We start from the raw sequence: 22,936 nt of genomic DNA on the forward strand, positions 1-22,936 counted from the left end.
AAGGTGAAACATCTGTAACGGAGGTTGCCCACTCTGTTGTACCTATGGATGTAGACTCAAAAAAGTTGCTTTTCTCCCTTATTTTAGTAATTGACAAATGACAATCGCTTGTGAAATAAAGCATTGATGATTTATCCACCTACCCTCTTCATTGGCGTTGTCAATTGCTCTAAAAATTATCGGTACTATCCTATTTACAGTGGCACCTGTGTGCCTGCATGTTGCATTCATGAGCATTTTTTGTGGTTCACTTTGAAGGGGATAGGCTCAAGCTTTTATATTACAGGAGCCCATTGGAGTATTCAAATCGAACTAAAAGTCCAATATTACATTGGATGGAGACAGCCAGATTCAGGATGAGAGCACATATACATCCATGCATTTCAAAATTGGTCTCATGTGATGGACCATGTGATTTAAACTACAGTTTTACAAGCTTAAACCTCAACAATTTGTAAGAGCAGGAAAAAAAAAAACTCTTTACAGTGATTGATCCCAGCCTCTGAAATGTGTTCAACATGACAAACAACATAAACCAGAGTAAACGTCTCATTCAACTTACAGGCTCCAATTTTTGGTATTCCATTTCTCTAATTGGCAGTATACCATTTAGATCAGAAGGTCCCAACGTGCGGTATTCCATTTCTGTAATTGATTTTATACCATTGGGATCAGGAACAATCTCTTCTTCCATCCCTTCCTTAGGAGGGAAGCCTCGTGTCCGCCCAACCAGCCATTGATCAATAACCCCACAATTTATAGCATACTTGATTGTGTGCTCCAAGTACCCTTTGTCAGTAATGAGATGTGGTTGCACTGTCAACATTCTCAAGAGAGCTGAAAACACAGAGCTAACATAAGTTACCACGAGGGATACATACTAATTTTAGCTCATTGAATAGAAAAGGCTAAAATAATCACAAAATGATTCATCATTAAAGTCTATAGTTGTAACTATCAGACTACAAAATCACCCTAGGTCATGTGCATTTTGTCAGATAAATCATTGATACTAACTTGCTTCTTCTGCATAGAAAGATGCACTAATATATTTTCAGTACAAGAGCTATCTACTGAGAAGTTCAAAATCTAAGCAAATAATATTGCATACTTAAAAATTGTGTGCAACTGTCAATCTAAGGGGCTTTATGTGGCTATGTGCAACTGGCAACATATGAAACAAATGGAAAATCCCAGCACCTCATCAATCAATATGTGGCTATGGAAGATAGTGCTTGGAGACTTAGATTTTATGCCTTAGTATCCATAGAGTACTGTTGTTGAGCTCATATAAGCTTTGTCAGACATTGACAATGGGAAATCTGGTTAGCAATTTGTGAGGAAGAAAGAGAGAATGTTGATCATAGTACTGTTTCTATAACTGTACCTGCAACAATTCCATCTCCTGATGCTGACATGTCACAGGTGAAGGGAGTAATAGGTGGATCCTCCATTCCACGAACTGATCCATTATGCTGCTCTGTATAGTAGTGTATCTTAGAGGTTCCATTGGTCACAAATAAAACTTTGAGATTTTGATGCCAAAGTGGTCTGATTACTTCTGGTTTGTAATGAATAAACTTGGACTTGTCATTATCTTTTGTATCAAAACTCTCAGAGGGTTTGATCCCGCAGAGAAACTCAAGTTCTTGCTTCGTTACTTCAATAACATCAGCAAGAGTCCATGCTTCTTGTACAAACATGTTGGTTTCTTCCCCAGACTGCCAAAGAGGCAATGGAAGGTTTAAATCAAAGAAGATGATCCCTCCTAGTTTCTTTGAAATCTTAATGGCCTGCAGAGTAGTTGACCTCATGTTTGGGTCTAGCAATGAGAATGAGTTGAAGTAAAACATCTTGGCCTGCAAGAGAGATGCAAAATCAAGCAACATATACTATGAAATAACTTCCTGAAATTAAAAGAACACTGTTAAATTTCTCTAAATTTAAATATGGTGCCTGTCCCAAGGAACTTCCATTAAATAAATAAATAAATAAATGTTCTGTAAGTAAAGGTAGATTGCTTAAGGTTAGCCTACTCAAAAATAGCAAGAGATACATGCAACACATCAGAATGGATAGTTGCAAGTTGCAATGCATTTCTATAAGATGGATGCTTTTATTTTCTGAAATTCGATTGGTTCAGAGATAAAGCCAATGCTTCTATTTGAAAAAAAAAAAAACAGTTTATTACATTTTTCTTTCCATCTATCTTTTATATGCCAATTATATGGTTAACAGATATGATACCCAGATACATGTACACGGATTCTGTTTGGTTTGAGACAGTTTTGAGTTTAAATTCTGTATCCAACACCTTGTCCACCTGTGTCCTTGCATAGCTGGGTATCATTGGTTAGCATGTGTGATAAGCTTATTAGAAGACACACTTCCTATTTTGCACATTTCTATCAACCAAGTTATCTTAAATATGGAATCAACAGAATGTATCAAATTATATGGACCTTGGAATTTTGCATTTACTAGGGTAGGCATGTCTTGAAATTTTGTATTTGTATCTGACTTGTGTAGATATATTTCATTCTTCTTAGAAATGGTTTAGATAAAGTGTATAGAACAGCTTATCAAAATCATAGAAGTGGATTTTGGCATGTCTTCAGTGGCAGATATCAAGCAACTAAGTTCACAACCTACAAAGTGCACCAGGTCTAGTGGTGTGGCATAGGTAGGTGGTCCTTACTGGACATCCAAATCCAATGCACAAGGGGAATTTCTACTTGATTGAATACCATCTTCAATAATAACTGGAGATTGGAGTATTTCTTAGTTATTTCATTTTTTCACATCTCTACAAGAATTAAAACTCCTAAAAAACAATTTGCTGGTATATAGTATATGACTATTAGATACATAGAGTAACAGAGATGCTTTGAATATGAATTGACAGGTTGCAGTAGACCAAACCTTCATGTAGTTTAACCATGAAAACAATGACTAAAATGAATAAATTTCTGAAAAAAACTATCTTTTCTTTGGAGATGAGATGCCTTACTTCTTTCAGCACATCAATGTTGATTTCAGACTTCATCAGAGAATCCTCAGCACATGGTTTGATACAAGTTGTTCTCAAGCCACCCTGCCTATTAATCTTCATTTGTGATACTGCCGTAAATTGTCTACTATCTACACTAATTGAGCGGGTTTGGACATTGTTCATGTTCAAATAATATAACATGGTTTGCCCATAGTCATCATCCCCAAGCTTACCCATGAATGTGACCCGGCCACCCAAGCTTGCAAGAGCCACTGCAACATTGCTTGAGGACCCTCCAGGTGCTCTTACAAATTTTTTGGGGGCCCACAATGCATCATTCATACTTTCATGGATCTCATGGTCTATTAATCTGTTGGATGGCCTTCCAGAAGGTACGAATGCATGTTGAGCAGCTCCAAAGCAGCAAACAAGAGGGGGCCAGTCATATGTGAAGCTAATATCATCCTCCCCCTCTTTTCCAAATTCTATGTCATCCTCCTTTTCACTCACGGGAATTTCATTGAAAGTTGGTCCCTCATGATCATCGGGTTCTGATTCACTGTCTTGATCCTCTGTATCATTGATCTTCTTCTTAGCCTTGCTTCGCCTACTCACTTTCTTATCAATGTTTTCTTCCTCTGGGCTAGTATCAACATAAGCAGCTGTATGCCAAATTGACAATTGGTAATCAGTTGTATCTTTTACAGTTGAAATACTACAGTAGGGGAATAGACAAAACAAATGTTTAGAAGGATCTAAACTGAAGATAGACAAGGGATTACCTTTCTTTCGGGTTCTTCTTGGGGTCCTGTTAGAATCTTCAATGGGTGTAGATGGAGTAGTGGTGATTTCTTCGGTAACATCACTAGCCACCGATAAAGAGTTCTCTTTTGGAACCTCTGATGTTTTTTTCTTTCTACTTCGTCGAGGAGATAGTGTTGTGGTGCTTTTCTTCTCTGTAACATCGCTAGCTGCTGATAAGGAGTTTTCCATTGGAGTCTTAGTTGTTTTTTTCTTTCTATTTCGTCTAGATGGAGTAGCAGTGCTTTCCTCTTCTGTAACATTACTAGCCATTGACGTAGAGTTCTTTTCTGGAACCTCTGATGTTGTTTTCTTTCTACTTCGTTTAGGAGACGGAGTGGCAGTGCTTTCTTCTTCTGTAACATTACTAGCCACTGACGTAGAGTTCTCTTCTGGAACCTCTGATATTGTTTTCTTTCTACTTCGTCTAGGAGCTCGTTTAGAAGTCTTTAATGGGTTTTCAACAGCATCACCTACTCCACTTAATGCTTCTTGCACTGTAGATTCAGCAGCTTTTTTCTTGGATAGAGCTCTAAGATCCCACCTTTTTTTCTGCAATCTAAAACCTGGAAGTTGAACAGAGTTTAGTGGAGAGAGAACAGGCAAATTTGGAAGCCACCTGCAAAATATAAAAAATAAGACCATATGAGATGAATGTATATGAAATTCCTTGAACACTGAACATTTTTTGCATGGATTTTCAAACTTTTATCTTCTAAACCAAATAGGAACTTGAAACCCCTTTTCAATCGCAATTGAGCAAGAAAGCAAAGACAAATAAAAACTACTAACCCTCTTGTTTAAACCCCTCACCCTCCTGATCCCCCCAGCGGGGGGTATCCACACAAACCTCATGCCCAAAATTCCATCGTTCGAACATTCCAGCGTAAATCCATATATATGTGCAGTTAACAACTGGACTGTAATCAACAGAGACAAACGGGAATATAAATTCCAAATTACTTTCTTCTTTTTTTTTTTTTTTTTCTTGGGGAGAAGGCTAGGGGTGGTTAGAGGTTGAACTTCAATTCTGTTACGGGATAATTCCGGAAGATTATAAGGCATGCCCCTTATATTCTTATTACTCGTAGTTCAAATATTAACAACAAAAGGAGAAAAAAAAAAGTCATTGTATTATACCCCAAATAAAAGTCATTGAAACATGACAATGGAGAAAGCTTCTCCGCTTTCAGAATAAAAAGATAAACACATGGAACCCATCAATTTATTCCTTCAACGAGAAGACTTCAACATGAAAAGGAGGAATTTTTCTGCTGCTTCAAAAAAATATGCAGCAACTTAGAAAAGAATGATAGGATAAATGAGTTGGAGAAGAGAATACCTGGGCAACGGAAGAGAGCGCGTAAAAGAGAGGGACGCCATTGAAGGAGAACTCGCTCTGCAACTACAGAGATTGAAGTTTATCTTAGCCATTAGCGGGTCAGTGTGCAGTGAGCAAGCGAAGATGGCAGGCTTTATGAACTCAAAATACTCTTCTAAGTTTTAACAAATTCCATATGCCTGAAATACCACTGTTTTTTATATAAAATTACTAAATATCATTATAATTAGCTTTTACGCTTCAGAGATAGTTAATAACTTGTTATTAGTAATTTATCAAAAACAAAATCTTGTTATTAGCTTCTTTTAGAGTTGAATCAAATTAAGCTTCAACTAGTTAACTACTACCGCACATTAAGATTTAAGAAATAACTTTTATCTGACCAAAAAACTGAATATCTGTTTTTCCAAATGGAGGGATATGGGGTAATTGCATAAAAATTTGATTAATACATGAAAAATATTCAAAACCTTATCCGTTGCAAATAACGGGAAAACGTGGGGCAATTCTAAAAGACTTCACGTGAAGGAATGGTCCAAAGGCCTAAACCCGTAATTGCATTTCTTGCAACTAACATGTTTAGACTGATGATTTAGCAATGGAGATTTCGCACACTGAAGCTGAAGCTGTAGGTAGGGGGTTCTCTTCTCATCTTTTTCTCTTGTTCTTCCCCATTTTTTATTCTTTGGTGTCTAAGGGTTCTTTTCTTTTTCTTTTTTTTTTTTCTTTTTTGTTTTGAGATTGTTATTTGATTCATTGTTCTCTTTGATGAGGAACATCGTCTTCTTAAGCTGGGTTATTCGTACTGTTGTTTTATTATGGTAAACATGACAGCTTCTTGGTTTACTTAGGTTTTTCTCTTTTGTTGGTTGGTATGGTATTGTTCCTCTCTGTGTGCATATTTGGAGATCGATGGATTTATTGGCATTGGTCAATGTAGCAGCTGCAGAATTGCTGTTTTTTTAATTGAGAGCTTGTAGTTGATGTTGGGAAATTGGGTAAAGTTTATAGATTTAAATTTCGTTGCTAATTTTATTTCTAACTGTTGACAATATAGTTATTATGCATTTCTGTTAGGATCTCTCATTCAATATATGATTCCGCAGAATAGTAATTAGTAAATAGTCCTGTAGGATTATACTAAATTTTAGTTAAATATGTTGAGAGAATTTTGTGTGTGTGTGTGTGGTTGGGCTTGTTTTTGTTTCATAGAGAGGCGGGTTTCCAAATTGGGGATAATTCTAATTTTCTATGCTGCTATAACTTTATAAGGTTTTTAAACCTGCTCGAGACCAGTGAGAGTTTACTAAACTACAATATAGGGGAACGGTTATTTCTAATGGACTTTTAATTTGTTATTGAGGTTGCTGAATTCTTTGTTGTAGCTTAGAAGGTGGATGAATGTAATAGACAAAAAGGAGAAGAAATAAATTGAATAACTTAGTGGTAATAAGCAGCCCCAATATCTTGTTTCTGTGGCAATGTGATTCCTCAACGGCCTGGCTTGTCTAATGCTTGGATTCATTATTAGTTGAGGGAACATAAGTGGAAGTTATCACTGGTTGAACCTTGGAGCTCTCTTTAGAGACTTCCTCATCTTATAGGTTACATAAATACAAGGGAAGTTAGAAGGTTTATGTTTGCAGGGGCTCAAACTGAAGGGACAGATAATCTAACATTTGGCTTAGAAGGCATTATTGAATGATGATAATTTCAAAGGTTTTGTGCACTGCATCAATTTCAGGTTAGAAATTTTGTGGTTCTACTGCCAAACCAATCATCTCCATGTGAAGATATCAATATGTATATCAATGAAACAACATTAGCTATAAGGTGCTAGAGGATGTCAAATTTTGTTGCAGATGCTAAATTGAATTTATGATTAGAGCAGAAATCAGTATTAGGTTTGGAGAATATTGACATATAGAATGTTGTTTTTATTGACATACGAAATCCATAATAAATTGCAACACTATATGTCATTTTAGCATTAAATTCTCAACTCAGCTTAGATAAGCTCAGCCTTAATGCCTACCATTTGGGGTCAGCTAGATGAATACTGTCGCACCATTGTGCTTTATCAAGAGCTATGCTTTTCCATTAAGTATTTAAATCATTTTTTATCACTTCAGACCATGCGTAGTTAGTGTTGGGGATGTTGGTAATCTTCATTTACTGATACAAATTGCTAGAACTCAAGTATCACAGTTGCAGGTAATCATTGGAAAGATTGCAACTTTTCTGGTGAAAGAACTTAAGTTTTTCCTTTTTTTTTTGATTGGTATTCTTATGCTGTCTAAATTAGAAAAGAGAAGAGAAAAATGTTACTCTCTTCTTAAACTTCCCCAACAATTTATGGGAAACAGTGGATACCTTATAGTTGATCTTTTTTTTTTCATTATTGAGATCTTAAACTCAGCACAGCCATCATAATTTTTAAGATTTCCAACTGAACAATCACTAATGACATTACATGGTACAGCACTACCAGAAAATGTACTTGCAATGACATTTGGATTTGGGTTAAATGTATTTGAGTAAAATTGACAGGTTATAGGCTTATAGCTATTTGTAATCCTGAAAGATGTACATCGGTACTTTATTTTCTCCATAATCCAAGAGAGTTGGACTTTAACCCAGCAGGAAGAGCTTGAACTCAGAAGGAACAACCCTACAATTATGAAAAACTGATTTCACTGAAAAATTCAATGTCAAGGTAATGGAGAGCAATTATTCGATTGAACTTGCTTCATTAGGAAGTTGATATTTTGAGTGCAAAGGAGACGCTCGTATGAGCTCGAGTTTCAAAATGATAAAATGTGAAGGTGTTGATTGTCAGTGTTTTCAGATCATGGTGATAAGAGTTATAGTTTTTTTTTTTTTTAACCCGTGACTATTATTAGACTCCTTTGAGTGCTAGATGTAGGAATATCCATGTTAGATTATTATCTCCTTTATCTTTTTCGATGGTTTTGTGTAGACTTTTTTAAATGGTAAAGTATTTCACTAATATATAGAAAAATCTTCTGTAACTATATACATCAGGACCCATATAAACAATGGCTCTGTATAGAAGAGCAGATTATACATAAGAAATATATATATATATATATATATATATATATATATATATATATATATAATCAGTTTCTTACAATAAGAAAGGATAAAACTTGAAAAAAAGACAAGTGGGAGACTTCCTCAAAACTCCTTTGCATGGACAAGCAAGATCTTAACTTCCCTACAACTCTTTGGAGAACCACCTTTTTCAGGGTTAACCTTGTTTTCATATATGTGAATCTCTTTCTTGACATGTCCAAAAAGGCAGCAAATGGAATCATAGACCAAAGAGTTTTACCTCTCTTATTTAAACTCTTAAGTTTCCAGCTATTAAAGAGGTCTTGCAATCCTTGTGATCTGAAAAAATACCCAGGAAGTTAAATGGAAAGCTTATGAAAGATGATTGATTGATGCTTATGGCGACCCTCTTGGTGCCTTCTTCAGGTTACATCCAATTAAAGCAGTAAGCAGTTGTTAATTTTATGCTCTTTTTATCATGATTTTAGTTTAGCTTTTCAATGAGTAGGCTTTTTCACTCTAAATGTAGGCCTCTCCAATGAATAGGCTGGACTTAAAATTAAAAGCCCAACTACATGAGTCTGACAAAAAAATTATGTTATTTACACATTAGGTTACTTAATTTGTATCTCTCAAATACATATAACTGAAAATGTTTTACTAATCATTTTTCCATAGGATCAACCAAACAACAAATGATAATTTTTCTATTAAATGGATTTCTATTTTCCAGAAAGCCATTTACAGAAAATCATTTATTTTCTTTGTTTCGATCCAACCGAACAGATCATCAGTATTTTCACGTTCCTCATCTTACCAATACAATCTAAAACACCTAAAGTCTTCATGTTCTGCTTAAATATGTTTTAATTATCTCTGATTTTCTGGAAGGTGGTGCAGTTAGCAAGCCATCTGTGTCTGTGAATAAAGTTCTTTTTTTTTTCTTTGGTTAACTCCTTTGTTTTTGCATCCTCAAGTTGGGTATTACATGATCTTTAATACATGTTATTAATTGTATCAGAAGAAAATTAGTTAATGTTTGAGTTAAATGCATTATTTCCAAAGAGAAAATAGCAGTACTGAGCCAACTTTGAATTTCAAACAATTTATAGGATTGTATGGGCATTTGGCTGTGTATACCCCTATATACAGCAGCTTGTTGTACATGTTTTTGTTTTTTGTTTATGAAATTATATTTCACCCTTACTCAAAAAACTTGAATTTTAAACTCCTATTACTTTTGTTTCAGGACTCAGAGAACCACTAGCAGCATGAATATTTTCAAGCAAATAAATCCCATTAAACATGGGTTTAAAGGAATCATCAAGTGTTCCAGGGGTAATCTCCATTCTATTTTAATGATTGGGTGTATATTAATGTAAATTAAAATGTGATGGTATCAGACACCTAGACCTTGGAAAGCGACTCTAATGCATCTATATTATCTTATTACACTGAGTCAATACAATATGGAATTTTTAGCAGCAAGCCTACTTGATTGCAAGGTGCCATTTTACTGATTGCAAGTCATTTCTGAGGCAATCAGTCAGATGTGCAGGACACACCAGTTGTTGGGTTTCATATCATTAGATGGTATAGTCATGAGTTATCTGAAGGTGGTAGATTTTGTTATAGGAGATCTGCAGATGGGACCCATCAAATGGTGAGGTATGTGAAATGAAATTTTGACTCCAATGTTGTCTATAGATTTTACTGCATGATAACATAATATGCATATAGCCATCAGAAGTGCTTGTTGATTTATTGACACAAGGCATATGCAGTGGAATTTTCACTCCAGTTTTTTGTTTATAGATAACACTACATGATAACATAAGACGGAGAAGATCATTAACAGTTAGTAAAAATATTGAAGTAAAGCAATCATAGAAAGCAAAAACAGAGATTCTCCAAGCTATTCTCATTAGGTTTTTATTTTCTTCCATTTTGCAGCAATATCTCCATTCCTCCATTTGTCTTCAGATACTGCAGTGGAAGTCCATGCTCCAGAAGTAGTAATTGCTTTGGGAAGCAATGTGGGTGATCAACTTCATAATTTTAAATTTTAATGAAGCTATATGGTTATGAAGAAGTCAGGGATTCAGATCATAAGACATGGGTGTTTATATGAAACAGAGCCTGCATATGTGACCGATCAGCCACTCTTTCTCAACTCTGCAGTTAGAGGAGTAACAAAACTTGGACCCCATGAACTACTGGGTGTGCTTAAGCAAATTGAGAGGATATGGGCAGAACAGACGGGATAAGGTATGGCCCAAGGCCAATTGACTTAGATATATTGTTTTATGGGAAGTTCAATGTCAATTCTGAGATTCTTAATGTTCCACATGAAAGAATTTGGGAAAGACCCTTTGTAGTGGCCCCACTGATAGATCTACTGGGTTCTGCCATAGACAGTGATACAGTTGCAAGCCGGCATTCTTTTTCAAAACAAACTGGAAGACTTTTTGAATTATGGAAGAAACTTGGTGGTGACTTTCTTATTGGAAAGGAAGGATTAAGGTGAGTTATACCCATAGGAAATCAGTTGTGGAACTGGTCAGGGAAAATCATGTCATGGGTGTTCTTAACCTGACTCCGGATAGTTTCAGTGATGGGGGAAAGTTTCAGTCTGTAGAGACTGCAGTTTCTCAGGTATGCCTGATGCTCTCAGAAGGGGCAGATATTATTGATATTGGTGCACAATACACACGCCCATTTGCTTCTAGGATTTCAGCAGAAGAAGAACTAGATAGATTAATACCTGTACTAGAATCTGTTCTGGAAATACCAGAGCTAGAAGGGAAGTTCTTATCTGTGGATACTTTTTACTCAAAAGTTGCATCTGAAGCAGTCAATAAAGGTGCTCATCTTATCAATTATGTGTCTGCTGGGCAGTTAAGACTCCAGCACGCTTAAGGTTGCTGCAATTCTAGGAGTTCCTTATGTTGTAATGCGTATGAGAGGGGATCCATGTACAATGGAGAATAGTGAACATCCATAATATGAAGACCTTTGTAAGCAAGTTGATTCTGAGTTATCTTTTCAGGCTAGAGAAGCAGAATTAGGTGTGCCAACTTGGAGGATTATCATTGACCCTGGAATTGGATTCTCAAGGAAAAATGAACACAATTTAGAAATTCTCATGGGTCTACAAACCATTTGAGGAGAGATTGCAATGAGGAGTTTGGCCATTTCTCATGTTCCCATCTTGATTGGACCTTCCAGAAAGAGGTTTTTAGGTGAGAATTGCAATCGTCCAGATGCCTCTGATAGAGACCCTGCAACTGTTGCTGCTGTCACTGCTGGGATTTTGGATGGTGCAAACTTTATAAGAGTACACAATGTTAGGGATAACTTGGATGCTGCAAGGCTCTGTGGTGCCTTGTTGAAGCAGAAAAGGGCCATGCATGTAGATGTTGTATAATATTGGTTTATTGAGCTAGCTGAGCTGCCATCATCTCCATCTAGATAACTGTCAATTTTTTTACCATGATTATGTATCTACCACCCATTGTTATTCAACCCTTTGTTAATGAGACAGCCTTGGTTTTGATGGCATGTAGAAACCAAGCCAGGAGATGTAAAATATGTTGATTTATTGCAGACAACAGTGCATTTGAAATTACTTTTGATAATTCACTGAACCTGAAACAAGAAATGGAAATTATTGCAATTTGGTTTCTTTCTCTTACAATTTTTTGTACCAAACCAGTTGAACCCAATCTGCTTATCTTTTTCAGTATCCGGTTCTGTTCCTTGAGCACATGCTTCTCTTGATGATATTGGTCTTTTTTTCCCTGGTACTCTATTACACTCGCTTCTTCAAGATTATGATTTTTTGTGCACTTATAACACCTGTGAAAGCAATTTCTATGTATGACTACTGAGTGCCATCTTTGCTTGTGATTAAGTGACTACGTTTGAATTTTTGAAATTTAAGTTATAGTACCTACGAATGGTTGATTCAAGCTTCAGGGGGTTAACCTCTACTACCTCTTCCTTCTTTTAGCATGAGAAAAAAGTGGGTAAGCAAAACCTTACTGTTTGTTTCAACTTTCAAGTTGATGGGGCCATCAAGTAGTTTTGTTATCTTTTTGTGTTCCAACGATAGTATTATTCCCAATCAGAATTTAGATCCATGGAGGAATCAATTTTTCTCTTTACCCTTTTCATATAGCTCAGTTCGGAAAGAGTACAAATACAAATATGTAGTAGAGTGCGAAACCTTGCATTTTGTATGTATTTGTACTGTATTATTTGTAGTTGTACTCTTCCCAAACTGAGCCGTAATAAGAATAGAGGGATCGCATCTTATTTTCTTTTTTGGCAAAGGTATCTCATTTTATCTTCAGTTGCTCTATATTTCTCCTGAAAACATTCCTTTGTTTATTTTTAACCGATATGAGTTCTTTGATAGCTGTGAAGCCTTTTTTATTCGGTACTGATGGAGGGAGATTTGGCCCGACCCTTTGGCCACGCGACATGTGGAAGCAACCGAGAGTGACCTGGCAGAAGTGTCAGCTCGGCACGGCAACGAGCCCACAACCCGAGCTCCGAGAAAAGGAGTCTCGAGCTCCTCCAAAAAGGAACCCACGACCCGAGCTCCCCAAGGAAGAATCAAAGCTCTCCCTTGGAGGTCCTGAGCCTTACAATGAGCGCAAAGGGCAAAAACCCGAGCTGACCCAACCTGGAGCTGTTCGGACCACACTTGTATCCGAATTCAAGACTTCACATTGCACACCACTTCGGCTCCAAGTCGCCTGACTAAACAACCGTACCTAACGCCCAGGAAGCCCGTATACGGAGGTGGCGCGCCTGACTGATTAGGGGTCCAACACATGACAACCGCCCTCCAACGGCCATCTGCCACCGCCATTTTAGACGTGGCAGAGATGGCCCTGATAAGGAAGACAGTGGCAATTATGACACCCGAATTGGCAACTAGTAGAGGTTATGACACCTGAATTGGCAACTGGCAGAGGTTATGACACCCGAACTGGCAACTAGTAGAGGTTATGACACCCAAACCAGCGTCTGGCAGAGATGATGACACCCGATCTGGCGGAGGTGATGATGCCCGATCTGGCAGAGGTATGGGAGTGAGTGTACTAGGGTGATTATAAAAGGTCCCCTTCCCCCAAAGAAGGAGGTATGTGATTCTTGTGCTTTCTAGTCTTGAAGTCCCTCATTCCCCTTGCCTTCTCAAGAGCACTAACTTGAGCTTTGGAGTATTCCAACCGGGTTCCTCCCTGAAAGTCTCCATTTCCTTCCTTGTTTCAGGCACCTCCAATTTCGTCAGAGGCAAGGTAACCAGCAGCTAGGACCGACTGGATTGCGCATCATCATTTGGTGCCGTCAGTGGGAAGACTTCAAAAAGCCTCCCCTAACCTTTAATTCTCTCTCTCTCTCTCTCTCAAAGAAACCTTAGCTTCCATGGCTTTCTCTAGCAGCAACAGGCACAATGCCGACTTGAATGCGGTAGGGGAACACCCTCAGCCTGCCACTATATGTATTGGACAGTTCACCGTCCCCTTTTCGACGGACGGAATCCCTAGCCTCAATGCACCAAGTGTGGTGGCACCTGTGAATGTCCCCCTTCCCCCCCTATCGAGACAACTTTCGCTGAACCAACCGTTGTCCCTTTGGCAACCAGCCAGAACCAGCTTGATGACTTGATGTAGTGCATGCAGGCAATGCAAGCCCAATGCTCCGAAGCCGGTCAAGCCCTCCCCTCAGGGCGGGCGCCTTCACCGAGGGGAAGCCTCCCAACTTCAGAACCCCTCAAGGAGGGAAAGACCAATTACCCCCGCCTCGCAGCTCGTCGGCGGGTCAAGAACCTCCTTGCTGATCAAGTCAGCACCTCGACACTCTAAGTTTGAGCTCCCGCTCGCAGAGAACCAGTTCGGCGTCCTGGTCGCAGACTACCAACAGTCCGGGCCGATCGAGCTCGGAAACACTGAGGCAAGTAGCGCCAATACCAGGCCTTCTAATCAGCAGCGAAGATGCCGGTGAAGTCGTCGAACTACCACCCACATCCTGCTCGAGCTCCGAGGTAAAGAAGGAACAAACTCGGACGAGGTAAAAGTTGCCCCTATTCTTTCAGTCCCTTCCCCCCTGTCCTCAGAACTCCTTGCAGTTCTCATGCCCAAATATTTCAAACTCCCTCCTCTAGACAAGTATGATGGGTCTTTTGACCGCAATGACCATGTCGATGCTTTCCAGTCCCAAATGCACCTGGCGAGGGCCAGCGAGTCCTGCATGTGTGTGGCCTTCACTACCACCTTCAGGGGAGTGGCCCGCACCTGGTACAGGAACCTGGCCCCCGGGTCGATAAGAAGCTGGACCTAGTTTGTGCAAGTCTTCACCGCGCACTTCGTTACTAGCCAATGGTGCCCCGAACCGAGGAGAGCCTCCTCGGAATAGTCCAGAGGGAAGGAGAGTCATTCCGGGGCTATGTCAAACAGTTCAATGATGCGTGCTTGCAGATATTGCGCCTAGACCCTGCGGTACAGCTCGCGGCAGCCAAGAGGGGTGTGACACACAAGGAGTTCAGGTGACACATGGTAGTCAACCAGCTCGCGACCGTAGCTGAATTCTTCAAGCTCGCGGACAAATTCATAAGAACAGAGGAGGAGATCAACCAAAGGACTGAAAGTGGGATCGAAAAAAGACCCAGCTCGGGGGACGAAACCAAGCTTGCCGTTCCGATCTCCCTTAGCAGGTCGGACGGACTACACGCCCTTAAAGGCGGACCGGGCCAAAATCTTAATGACGATCAAAGACGCCCCGTATGTGAAATGGCCACCTCATCTGAAGGAAAACCCGAACGAGAGGAATAAAAACTTGTACTGCGGTTTCCATAGAGACCATGGTCATAGCATCGAACATTGTAATAATCTCCGCAATGAGATAGAAGAACTTATCCGTTGTAGGTACCTAAGAAATTTTGTACAGCATAATAATAATAATAATAATAACAGTAATAGTAATAAGACAAGTCGGCAGGGAGAGCACAACAGAGATGCTCCCGAGTCCAGCAGCCGGCCAGTCGAACCGTAGAAGCAGCCCTGGAGGAAAGACCAGTTCGGGGAATGATCCACGTGATCGTTGGAGGATCGATCGTAGCAGGATGCACCTCGGCAGCAACTCGGGCATCAACCCGGTAAGCCGCCAGAGAAGAACAAAATCCTCCAAAGTGGCCTAGGATGGAAGACCCCATATTCTTCACCGAAGACGATGCGCGCGGGGTCCACTACCCCCACGACGACGCACTAGTCATAAAGGTGAAGATCAACGATTTTGAAGTTCGGTGCGTACTCGTTGACTCCGGCAGTTTGGCAGACATCCTTTTTAAAGTGGCCTTAGACAAACTCCAGTTCCGAGAGAGTGATTTGAAGCCCGCGAACACTCCACTGGTCGGCTTCAGCGGAGAAGAGGTCAGACCCCTGGGAAAGGTCACAGTACCCATGGTAGTTAGCACGTGGCCTAGTACGGTAAGACTCAATTACAATTTTTTGGTGGTCGCAACCCCCTCCCCTTACAATGCCATAGTAGGTCGGCCAATCACCCATGCTTTAAAGGCCGTGGTGTCTACTTACTATTTGGCCATGAAGTTCCCAATGGACTTTGGCATCGGGATAGTGCGGGGCGACCAACTCAAGTCCCGTAAGTGCTACGTCGCCACCCTCAAGGGAAAAGCCAAGGTAACTGGCAACCTCGAACTGGAGCGACCTATGGAACAGAATGAGGAGCGAGCTGCATCGACAGAGGAAATTGTTCCCATCTCTGTCTTGGCAAAAGACCCCGCTAGATTACTTCAGGTCAGAGCATCCCTGGAAGAACCCTTGCAGTCCGAACTGGTATGCTTCTTACTCAATAACTTAGATGCTTTCACTTGGTCCGTGGTAGAAATGCCTAGCATAGACCCTAAGCTCATAACTCACAAGCTCAATACTGACCCTGTAGTTAGACCCATTAGACAGAAGAAGTGTAACTTAGCCCCAGAACGCTGGAGGGCAATCGATGAGGAAGTCGAGAAGCTCATCGCAGCAGACTTAATAAGGGAAGTTCATTACTTGAACTGGGTGGCCAACCTTGTTCTGGTAAAAAAGGCAAACGGCAAGTGGCGCATGTGCGTCGACTACACCGACCTGAACCGAGCTTGCCCAAAAGATTGCTTCCCCCTCCCCAGGATCGACTGCCTAGTGGACACGACCTCAGGACACGAGTTGCTAAGCTTCCTTGAAATACCTCGCATTTGACGAGCTCAAGAAATACCTCGCCAGTATCCCGATGTAGACCCGGTCCGAAAAGGGCGATATTTTAGAACTGTACCTCTCGGCAAGCGACGAAGTGGTCAGTTCAGCATTGGTAAAGGAAGCATATCGGGTCCAACGACCCATCTACTATGTTAGCAAAATATTGCAGGGAGCAGAAATGAGATATCCGGAGATAGAAAAACTAGCCTATGCGCTGGTCATTGCGGCCCGCAAACTCGTCCATATTTCCAAGCCCATACCATCATTGTCCTCATTGACAAACCCTTGAGGCAAGTATTACTCAGGCTCGAGGTCTCCGATCGATTGATGAAGTGGACCATCGAACTCAGTGAGTATGACCTCCAGTACAAGCCACAAACTTCTATCAAAGTTCAAGCCTTGGCGGATTTTGTTGTTGAATGCACGTTCAGCTCCGAGGTCCTTAGCCCGGTTAAGCACGAGACCCCCAATTCGGGTGAGCTCGGTGCTCCCAAGCCGGTTGAGTCCAAGTCTCGTAAGGTCGCACCCAGTTTGGTATTTTTCCTGGTTAGGCCGGCCGCAAACTGAGATGAAGAGCCCTGGATCCTTCACATAGATGGCTCCTCAAATCAGCAGGGCAGCAGAGCCGGTGTAGTTATCCACGGTTCGAGTGGCACGAAACTGGAGTGCGTGCTATGCTTCGAGTTCTTGACATCCAACAATGAGGCAAAGGCAAAACACATAGTTATCTGCAGCGATTCCTAGCTTGTGGTCAACCAAGTTATAGGGGAATACGAAGCCCGCAAGCCAACTATGATCGCCTACTTGGCAAAGGTAAAAGAGGCTCTGCTTAGCTTCCAGTCACACTTCATCAAGCAAATCCCGAGGTCAAAGAACATTGAGGCCGACACCCTGTCCCGGCTAGCCAGCACCAGTGACAACACCATGAGAACTGTGTACATAGAGGACTTACCTCGGCCTAGCATTCTCCAGGGGGTAGAGGAGGTCGCTCCTGTCGCCCAAGCAGAACCGAGCTGGATTGATCCACTTGCGAGCTTCCTGTTACATGGAACCCTCCCCGCAGACCACAACGCCGCTAGAAGGGTAGAGCGCCAGGAAGCCAAGTACGTCATGATAGATGGACGGCTGTACCGAAGATCCTACACGCTCCCCTACCTGCGCTGCTTGCGACCTCCCGATGCCGAGCTTGTACTCCACGACATTCATGAAGGCCTATGTGGCGGACACCTAGGGGACAGGGCCGTTGCCCAGAAAGCACTACGATAGGGGTACTATTGGCCAACAATGAAAGCAGACGCCGTCAGGCTAGTCAGGAAGTGTGAGAAGTGCCAAAAGCATGCCAATATTCACCACCAGCCCGCCGCCAATCTCAAGTACCTCACCAGCCTGTGGCCCTTCGCACAATGGGGTATCGATCTACTCGGGCCATTCCCGCCAACAACAGGAGGAAGGAAGTTCCTAGTAGTGGCAGTAGACTACTTCACCAAATGAGTTGAAGTTGAAACTCTTGTAACTATCACAACTCGAAATGTCCAGAACTTCTTTTGGAAGAACATAGTGTGCCGCTTCGGGCTACCTCGGGTGCTGATCTCCGACAATGGCAAGTAGTTTGAGGACATTAAATTCCAAGAGTAGTGCCAAGACATGGGGATCCGGCAAAACTTCACGTTGGTTGCGCATCCACAAGCAAACGGTCAGGCAGAAGTCACGAATAGAGCTATCCTCTACGGACTAAAAGCCAGGCTAGATTGAGCTAAAGGGTTATGGGCAGGCGAGTTGCCCAGTGTCCTATGGGCATACCGAACTACAGAGAAGACCGCCACCAGAGAAACTCCCTTCAACCTCACCTATGGCACGGAGGCAGTCATCCCAGCCGAAATCGAAATCCCCTCACTTCGTTTGACGAGGTAAGGGACCTCGCATACATCAGGACCGCAACGTAGCTCGGTACTACAATGCCAGAGTTAAGAGACGAACTTCCGCGTTGGCGACCTGGTTCTCTGCAAGGTCATGGTACCCGAACCCGGCGTTGGCAAACTCGGGCCAAACTGGGAAGGACCCTACTGAGTAAGGAGAGCACTCGGGGGAGCATACGAGCTCGAGACCTTGGAGGCTAAACAAATACCCCGAACACAGAACATCGTCAACTTAAGACGATATTACCTATAAATTATCAAACTAAGTAGGCCATGAGCCACTACCAGAGCCTAAGGGCCAGAATGCTGAGCTAAAGATGACCTCGGCACCTCATCAACGAAGCAAGCTACACGAGTATGGATCCCGAGGTGCATAGCCCAGGGCCCAATTCTAAGCCTATGTTAACTAACCAGGCGGAGAACAGATCGGGTGTATAGCCTTACTATGTTAACTCGCCTCGAGGCCTAAGTCTAGCAGTTCGGCAACATAATCAGCTTGGCGAAAAGAGAAAATGACTGCCCAAACACTTAACCAAAAAAGGGGGACTATTCATTGCAAAATAATCTTGCTTACACTTCATTCCAAAAAAAAAGATAAATAAAAAAAAAATAAAACAAAAACAAAAAACAATGGCAACGAGCTCACAGGCCCGGAGGTACATCTTCCTCGCCTTCAGAAGGGACTTCAATAATACTCGAAGGTCCCGCTTCATCTTCGGAATTTGTGTCATCATCAGCTGCAGCAGCCATTTTTGGAGTGATGCGCGAAGTGGTTATGGCACCAATGTCGAGCTTGGGGTACGTGTTCCTTATCATCCATCGGCTCAACTTAAAACCCCTTCTGTACGAGCCCACCATCATGTCATCAAAGCGCGGCGAAGCGATGTAATCGTTAACGGCCTTCACCTTCGCCTCCTGGATGGCTTGAGAAAAGATCTAAGTCTTCTCCCTGATATCATCCTGAAGGTACCCGACCTGATGCTCCAGGTCCAACTTTAGGTTCGCCATGTGTTTCACCACTAATCCTAAGGCTCGTTGTCCCTCCGAGACTTCGTTAGCTCAATTCGCGCAGCGCGGAAAGCCTTTTCGGCAGTTTGCGCTCGCTTCAAGCCCCTCTCCGCCTGGATTGTTAGAGCGTGGATAGAGGAGTTCACCTGCCAAAATGAGAACAAATCAGCTTGGCAAAAAAAAAAAACTACTTCAACTTACCTCCATGGCGTGAGTAGCAGCACGCACGCCTATGTGTTACGGAGGAAGATCGGCCCACATTGCGACCTTCTCAGGGCAAATAGCCTTCTTACTTTTTCGGAGAGCGTAGCTCAGCATCAGCACGCTCCCAGCCCCATCCTGACTTCCCGAGCTTGAAGGCACAGCTCGGGTATAAGTAGTATTGGCATAGGGGACCCCTGCCGCTTCTTGAACTGGAGGGGCCACCTCGGGCTCCTCAGGAAGCTCCATTCTCGGTGCTTCGGGCTTCGCAACCCAGGAAGGTTCAACACGGACCCGCTTAGCAGCTCGCTTCCTCCTCCTCATACCATCAAACAAGCTCGCACCTCGAGTCTTCTCTGCCTCCATAACACCTACAAAAAAAGCTCGGCGTCAAAAGACGAGAATAAAAACAAAGCAAAAGCAAGCCTCTGAGCAAGAAACCTACCCGAACTCAGACCGACTTGAATAAGCTTGGCCTCCGTCAAGTAGACTTCGCATTTGAGCCCAAGCTGGGCCCAGTCCTGGAGGCCCTTCACTGTTTCTTCATCTAACGTGGCACTGGGATCAGGAATGGTCAATCCCCACTCGGTAGGAAATGGCCACCCCATAGCACTTCAAACCACGAAGTAGTCCCACTTCCATGCCGGGACCTTATTCGGAAGATCGTGCAAAAGCTTAAACCTCGGACGAGGAGACAAGTAGTAGGCCCGCCTACGCCTGGGTAGGGGACCCACTTGCTTCTTGAGCATAAGAATGGCGGAAAAGATTTCCAAGTCCAATGGAAGGCAGTGTTCGCAACAAAGGGAGATGGTCCCAACAAGGTTACGAATGGAGTTCGGGTGGAAAGGAAGGCGCAACCCGGTAACAAGCTGCTCCCGAAATATCACGATCTCGTCCGGACCGTGCTCCCAAGGGAAGTCACCTGAGGGTAAAATGTAAGTATACTCCCCGGGCAGGTTATACTGAGCGATAAAGGACCAAAGTCTCTCAGACGTCATAGTGGAAGTCCTGAACTTATCTTGCACCCGATCTCGACGAGAGGTGGATGCCAAGCTACCCGAGGTGACTCGGCCTATGGGCTCGAACTCGAGCTCTTCCTTGAGCTCTACTTCGGGCCCCGCCTCGGACTCACTAAGGATGTCAGGGGCAACATCTCGTTTTGTAGAACCAGCATCTGACCCCCCTAGAAGACTATCTAAACTACCCGAGCTAGACATTGAATCAAAAGAAGGCTAAGGACTCACTGAGGAAAAGCTACCGGTCTACGAAGAATGACGCGACCTGACAGCCTTGGACGCGAGTTCAAGGAACGAATGCTAAAGAATAGCGAAGGAAAGTGACCAGGGCCCCCCCATTATTTATAGCCACTATACTCGCGCATCAATGACCAAGATCAAAACCATCCAACGGCTCCCCGCAAAACCGGCTACACGCCCCCCGAGGAGAAGCCAGTTTAGTGCGCATTTTCAACGTTCAAAAATTTAAAATCATTTGGCATCCGCGCGTGAGCTGCACGCAACCCGAGATTGACCCCTAGTCGAACCAAGCCGACCCTGATCGGGCCAAAAACACAAGCAGGTCAGACCGGAGAAGCGCCAAACCAAGGCCAAAGCGTTATGAGGCAAATCCGCCCGTCATCCCGTGAACTCCCCACGCCGGGTCAGGATCCCTGGCATGGGGAGTGGGGGACAATTGATGGAGGGAGATTTGGTCCGACCCCTTGGCCACACGACACGTGGATGCAATCGAGAGTGACCTAGCAGAAACGCCAGCTCGGCACGACAATGGGCCCACAACCCGAGCTCCGAGAAAAGGAGTCCCGAGCTCTCCCAAAAAAGGAACCCACGACCCGAGCTCCCCAAGGAAGAACCCGAGCTCTTCCTTGGAGGTCCTGAGCCTTACAAGGTGCGCAAAGGGCAAAAACCCGAGCTGACCCACCCCGAGGCAGTTCGGGCCACACTTCTATCTGAACTCAAGACTTCACCTCGCACAACACTTCGGCTCTAAGTCGCCTGACTGAACAACCGTACCTGATGCCCAGGACGCTCGTATACGGAGGCGGCACACCTTACTGATTAGGGGTCCAACACATGACAACCGCCCTCCAACGGCCACCTACCACCGCCATCTCCGACGTGGTAGAGACGGCCCTGACAAGGAAGACAGTGGCGGTTATGACACTCGAACTGGCAACTGGCAAAGGTTATGACACCCAAATTGGCAACTGGCAGAGGTTATGACACCCGAATTGGCAACTGGCAGAGGTTATGACACCTGAACTAACGTCTGGCAGAGATGATGACACCCGATCTGGTGGAGGTGATGATGCCCGATCTGGCGGAGGTATGGGAGTGAGTGTGCCAGGGCGATTATAAAAGGCCCCTTTCCCCCAAAGAAGGAGGTATGTGATTCTTGTGCTTTCTTGTCTTGAAGTCCCTCATTCTCCTTACCTTCTCAAGAGCACTAACTTGAGCTTCGGAGAATTTCAACTGGGTTCCTCCCTAGAAGTCTCCATTTTCTTCCTTGTTTCAGGCACCTCCAATTTCATCAAAGGCAAAGTAACTGGATGGTAAGACAGGCCGGATTGCGCATGATCAGGTACCAATGAAATTAACTTCCAATAATAGGAGAAAACCTCACAGCAGATGGCTTGAAGCCTAGACCATGGTTTTTCATTGCCCTGCTTTATGCTAATATCTCTGTCCTCCCGAACTTTCTCACATCATCGCATTTACACCCCTTCCTATTTCTTGATGTTAGAATGTTACTGAAATTGGTGATGTCATCATCTCAAAACATTTTTAAATGTCAAGATTGTTCTTGGATAACATTAGATTTTACACTAACCATGATACTCCTGAAAAGAATTATTTATATCCTGCTTGAATCGAACAAACCCCCTCTTCATTTCACACCGTCATTTGTATTTCTGCTTGAACTTTCAACTGAACACCCCCCCTCAAACATAGGCTGTGGAGCCTTCTTCAAATAGGGAGTTAGAGACGTATAGCGGCATTATGTTGAAGCAATTGTCTTCTTCTTCCTATCTTAGGTATAGAAACAAAGAATGCGTTTCAGGTTACATAGGATCTATGATCAATGGGTTTTAGTTACATACAGGCTACAGGTTTCAGATCTATGCTTTTAGCAGTATATGGATAACAGAAAGCCCAACTGCAAGTTGCAGATTTATGCTTTTAGCTGCAGGTTACATATAGTCAATGGGTTTTAGTTGGAGGTTAAAAGTTTCAGCAAGTTGCAAGACACTGGTGGTTTTCCCTCTAGAACAGAAGGTCGAACTTCAAACGTATTCCTAACGGTGCCCATCGTAGGGAGG

General features: G+C 42.7%; 1 protein-coding gene and 1 pseudogene across 2 annotated transcripts; one reads left to right on the forward strand and one right to left on the reverse strand.

The window, feature by feature from the left end:
• Positions 1-381: 381 nt before the first annotated feature.
• On the reverse strand, positions 382-5,785 carry FLN2 (fructokinase-like protein). The gene is made up of 5 exons (XM_088985751.1): positions 5,136-5,785; positions 3,775-4,412; positions 3,011-3,654; positions 1,388-1,859; positions 382-837 (listed from the first exon to the last, which is right to left on the reverse strand). The coding sequence occupies exons 1-5, from the start codon at positions 5,225-5,227 to the stop codon at positions 554-556; spliced, it is 2,130 nt and encodes a 709-aa protein (XP_088841877.1). The 5' UTR covers positions 5,228-5,785; the 3' UTR covers positions 382-553.
• A 2,471-nt stretch (positions 5,786-8,256) lies between these two features.
• Positions 8,257-11,907, forward strand: LOC148854523 (folate synthesis bifunctional protein, mitochondrial-like; annotated as a pseudogene). Its single transcript, XR_016113188.1, has 3 exons — positions 8,257-8,658; positions 9,463-9,551; positions 10,167-11,907. The product of XR_016113188.1 is annotated as a folate synthesis bifunctional protein, mitochondrial-like (transcript).
• The last annotated feature ends 11,029 nt before the right edge of the window (positions 11,908-22,936 follow it).

This window comes from Nelumbo lutea, chromosome 4 (assembly GCF_056320005.1).
Source record: "Nelumbo lutea isolate HS-2025 chromosome 4, American lotus-T2T, whole genome shotgun sequence".
NCBI classification, from domain to species: domain Eukaryota; kingdom Viridiplantae; phylum Streptophyta; class Magnoliopsida; order Proteales; family Nelumbonaceae; genus Nelumbo; species Nelumbo lutea.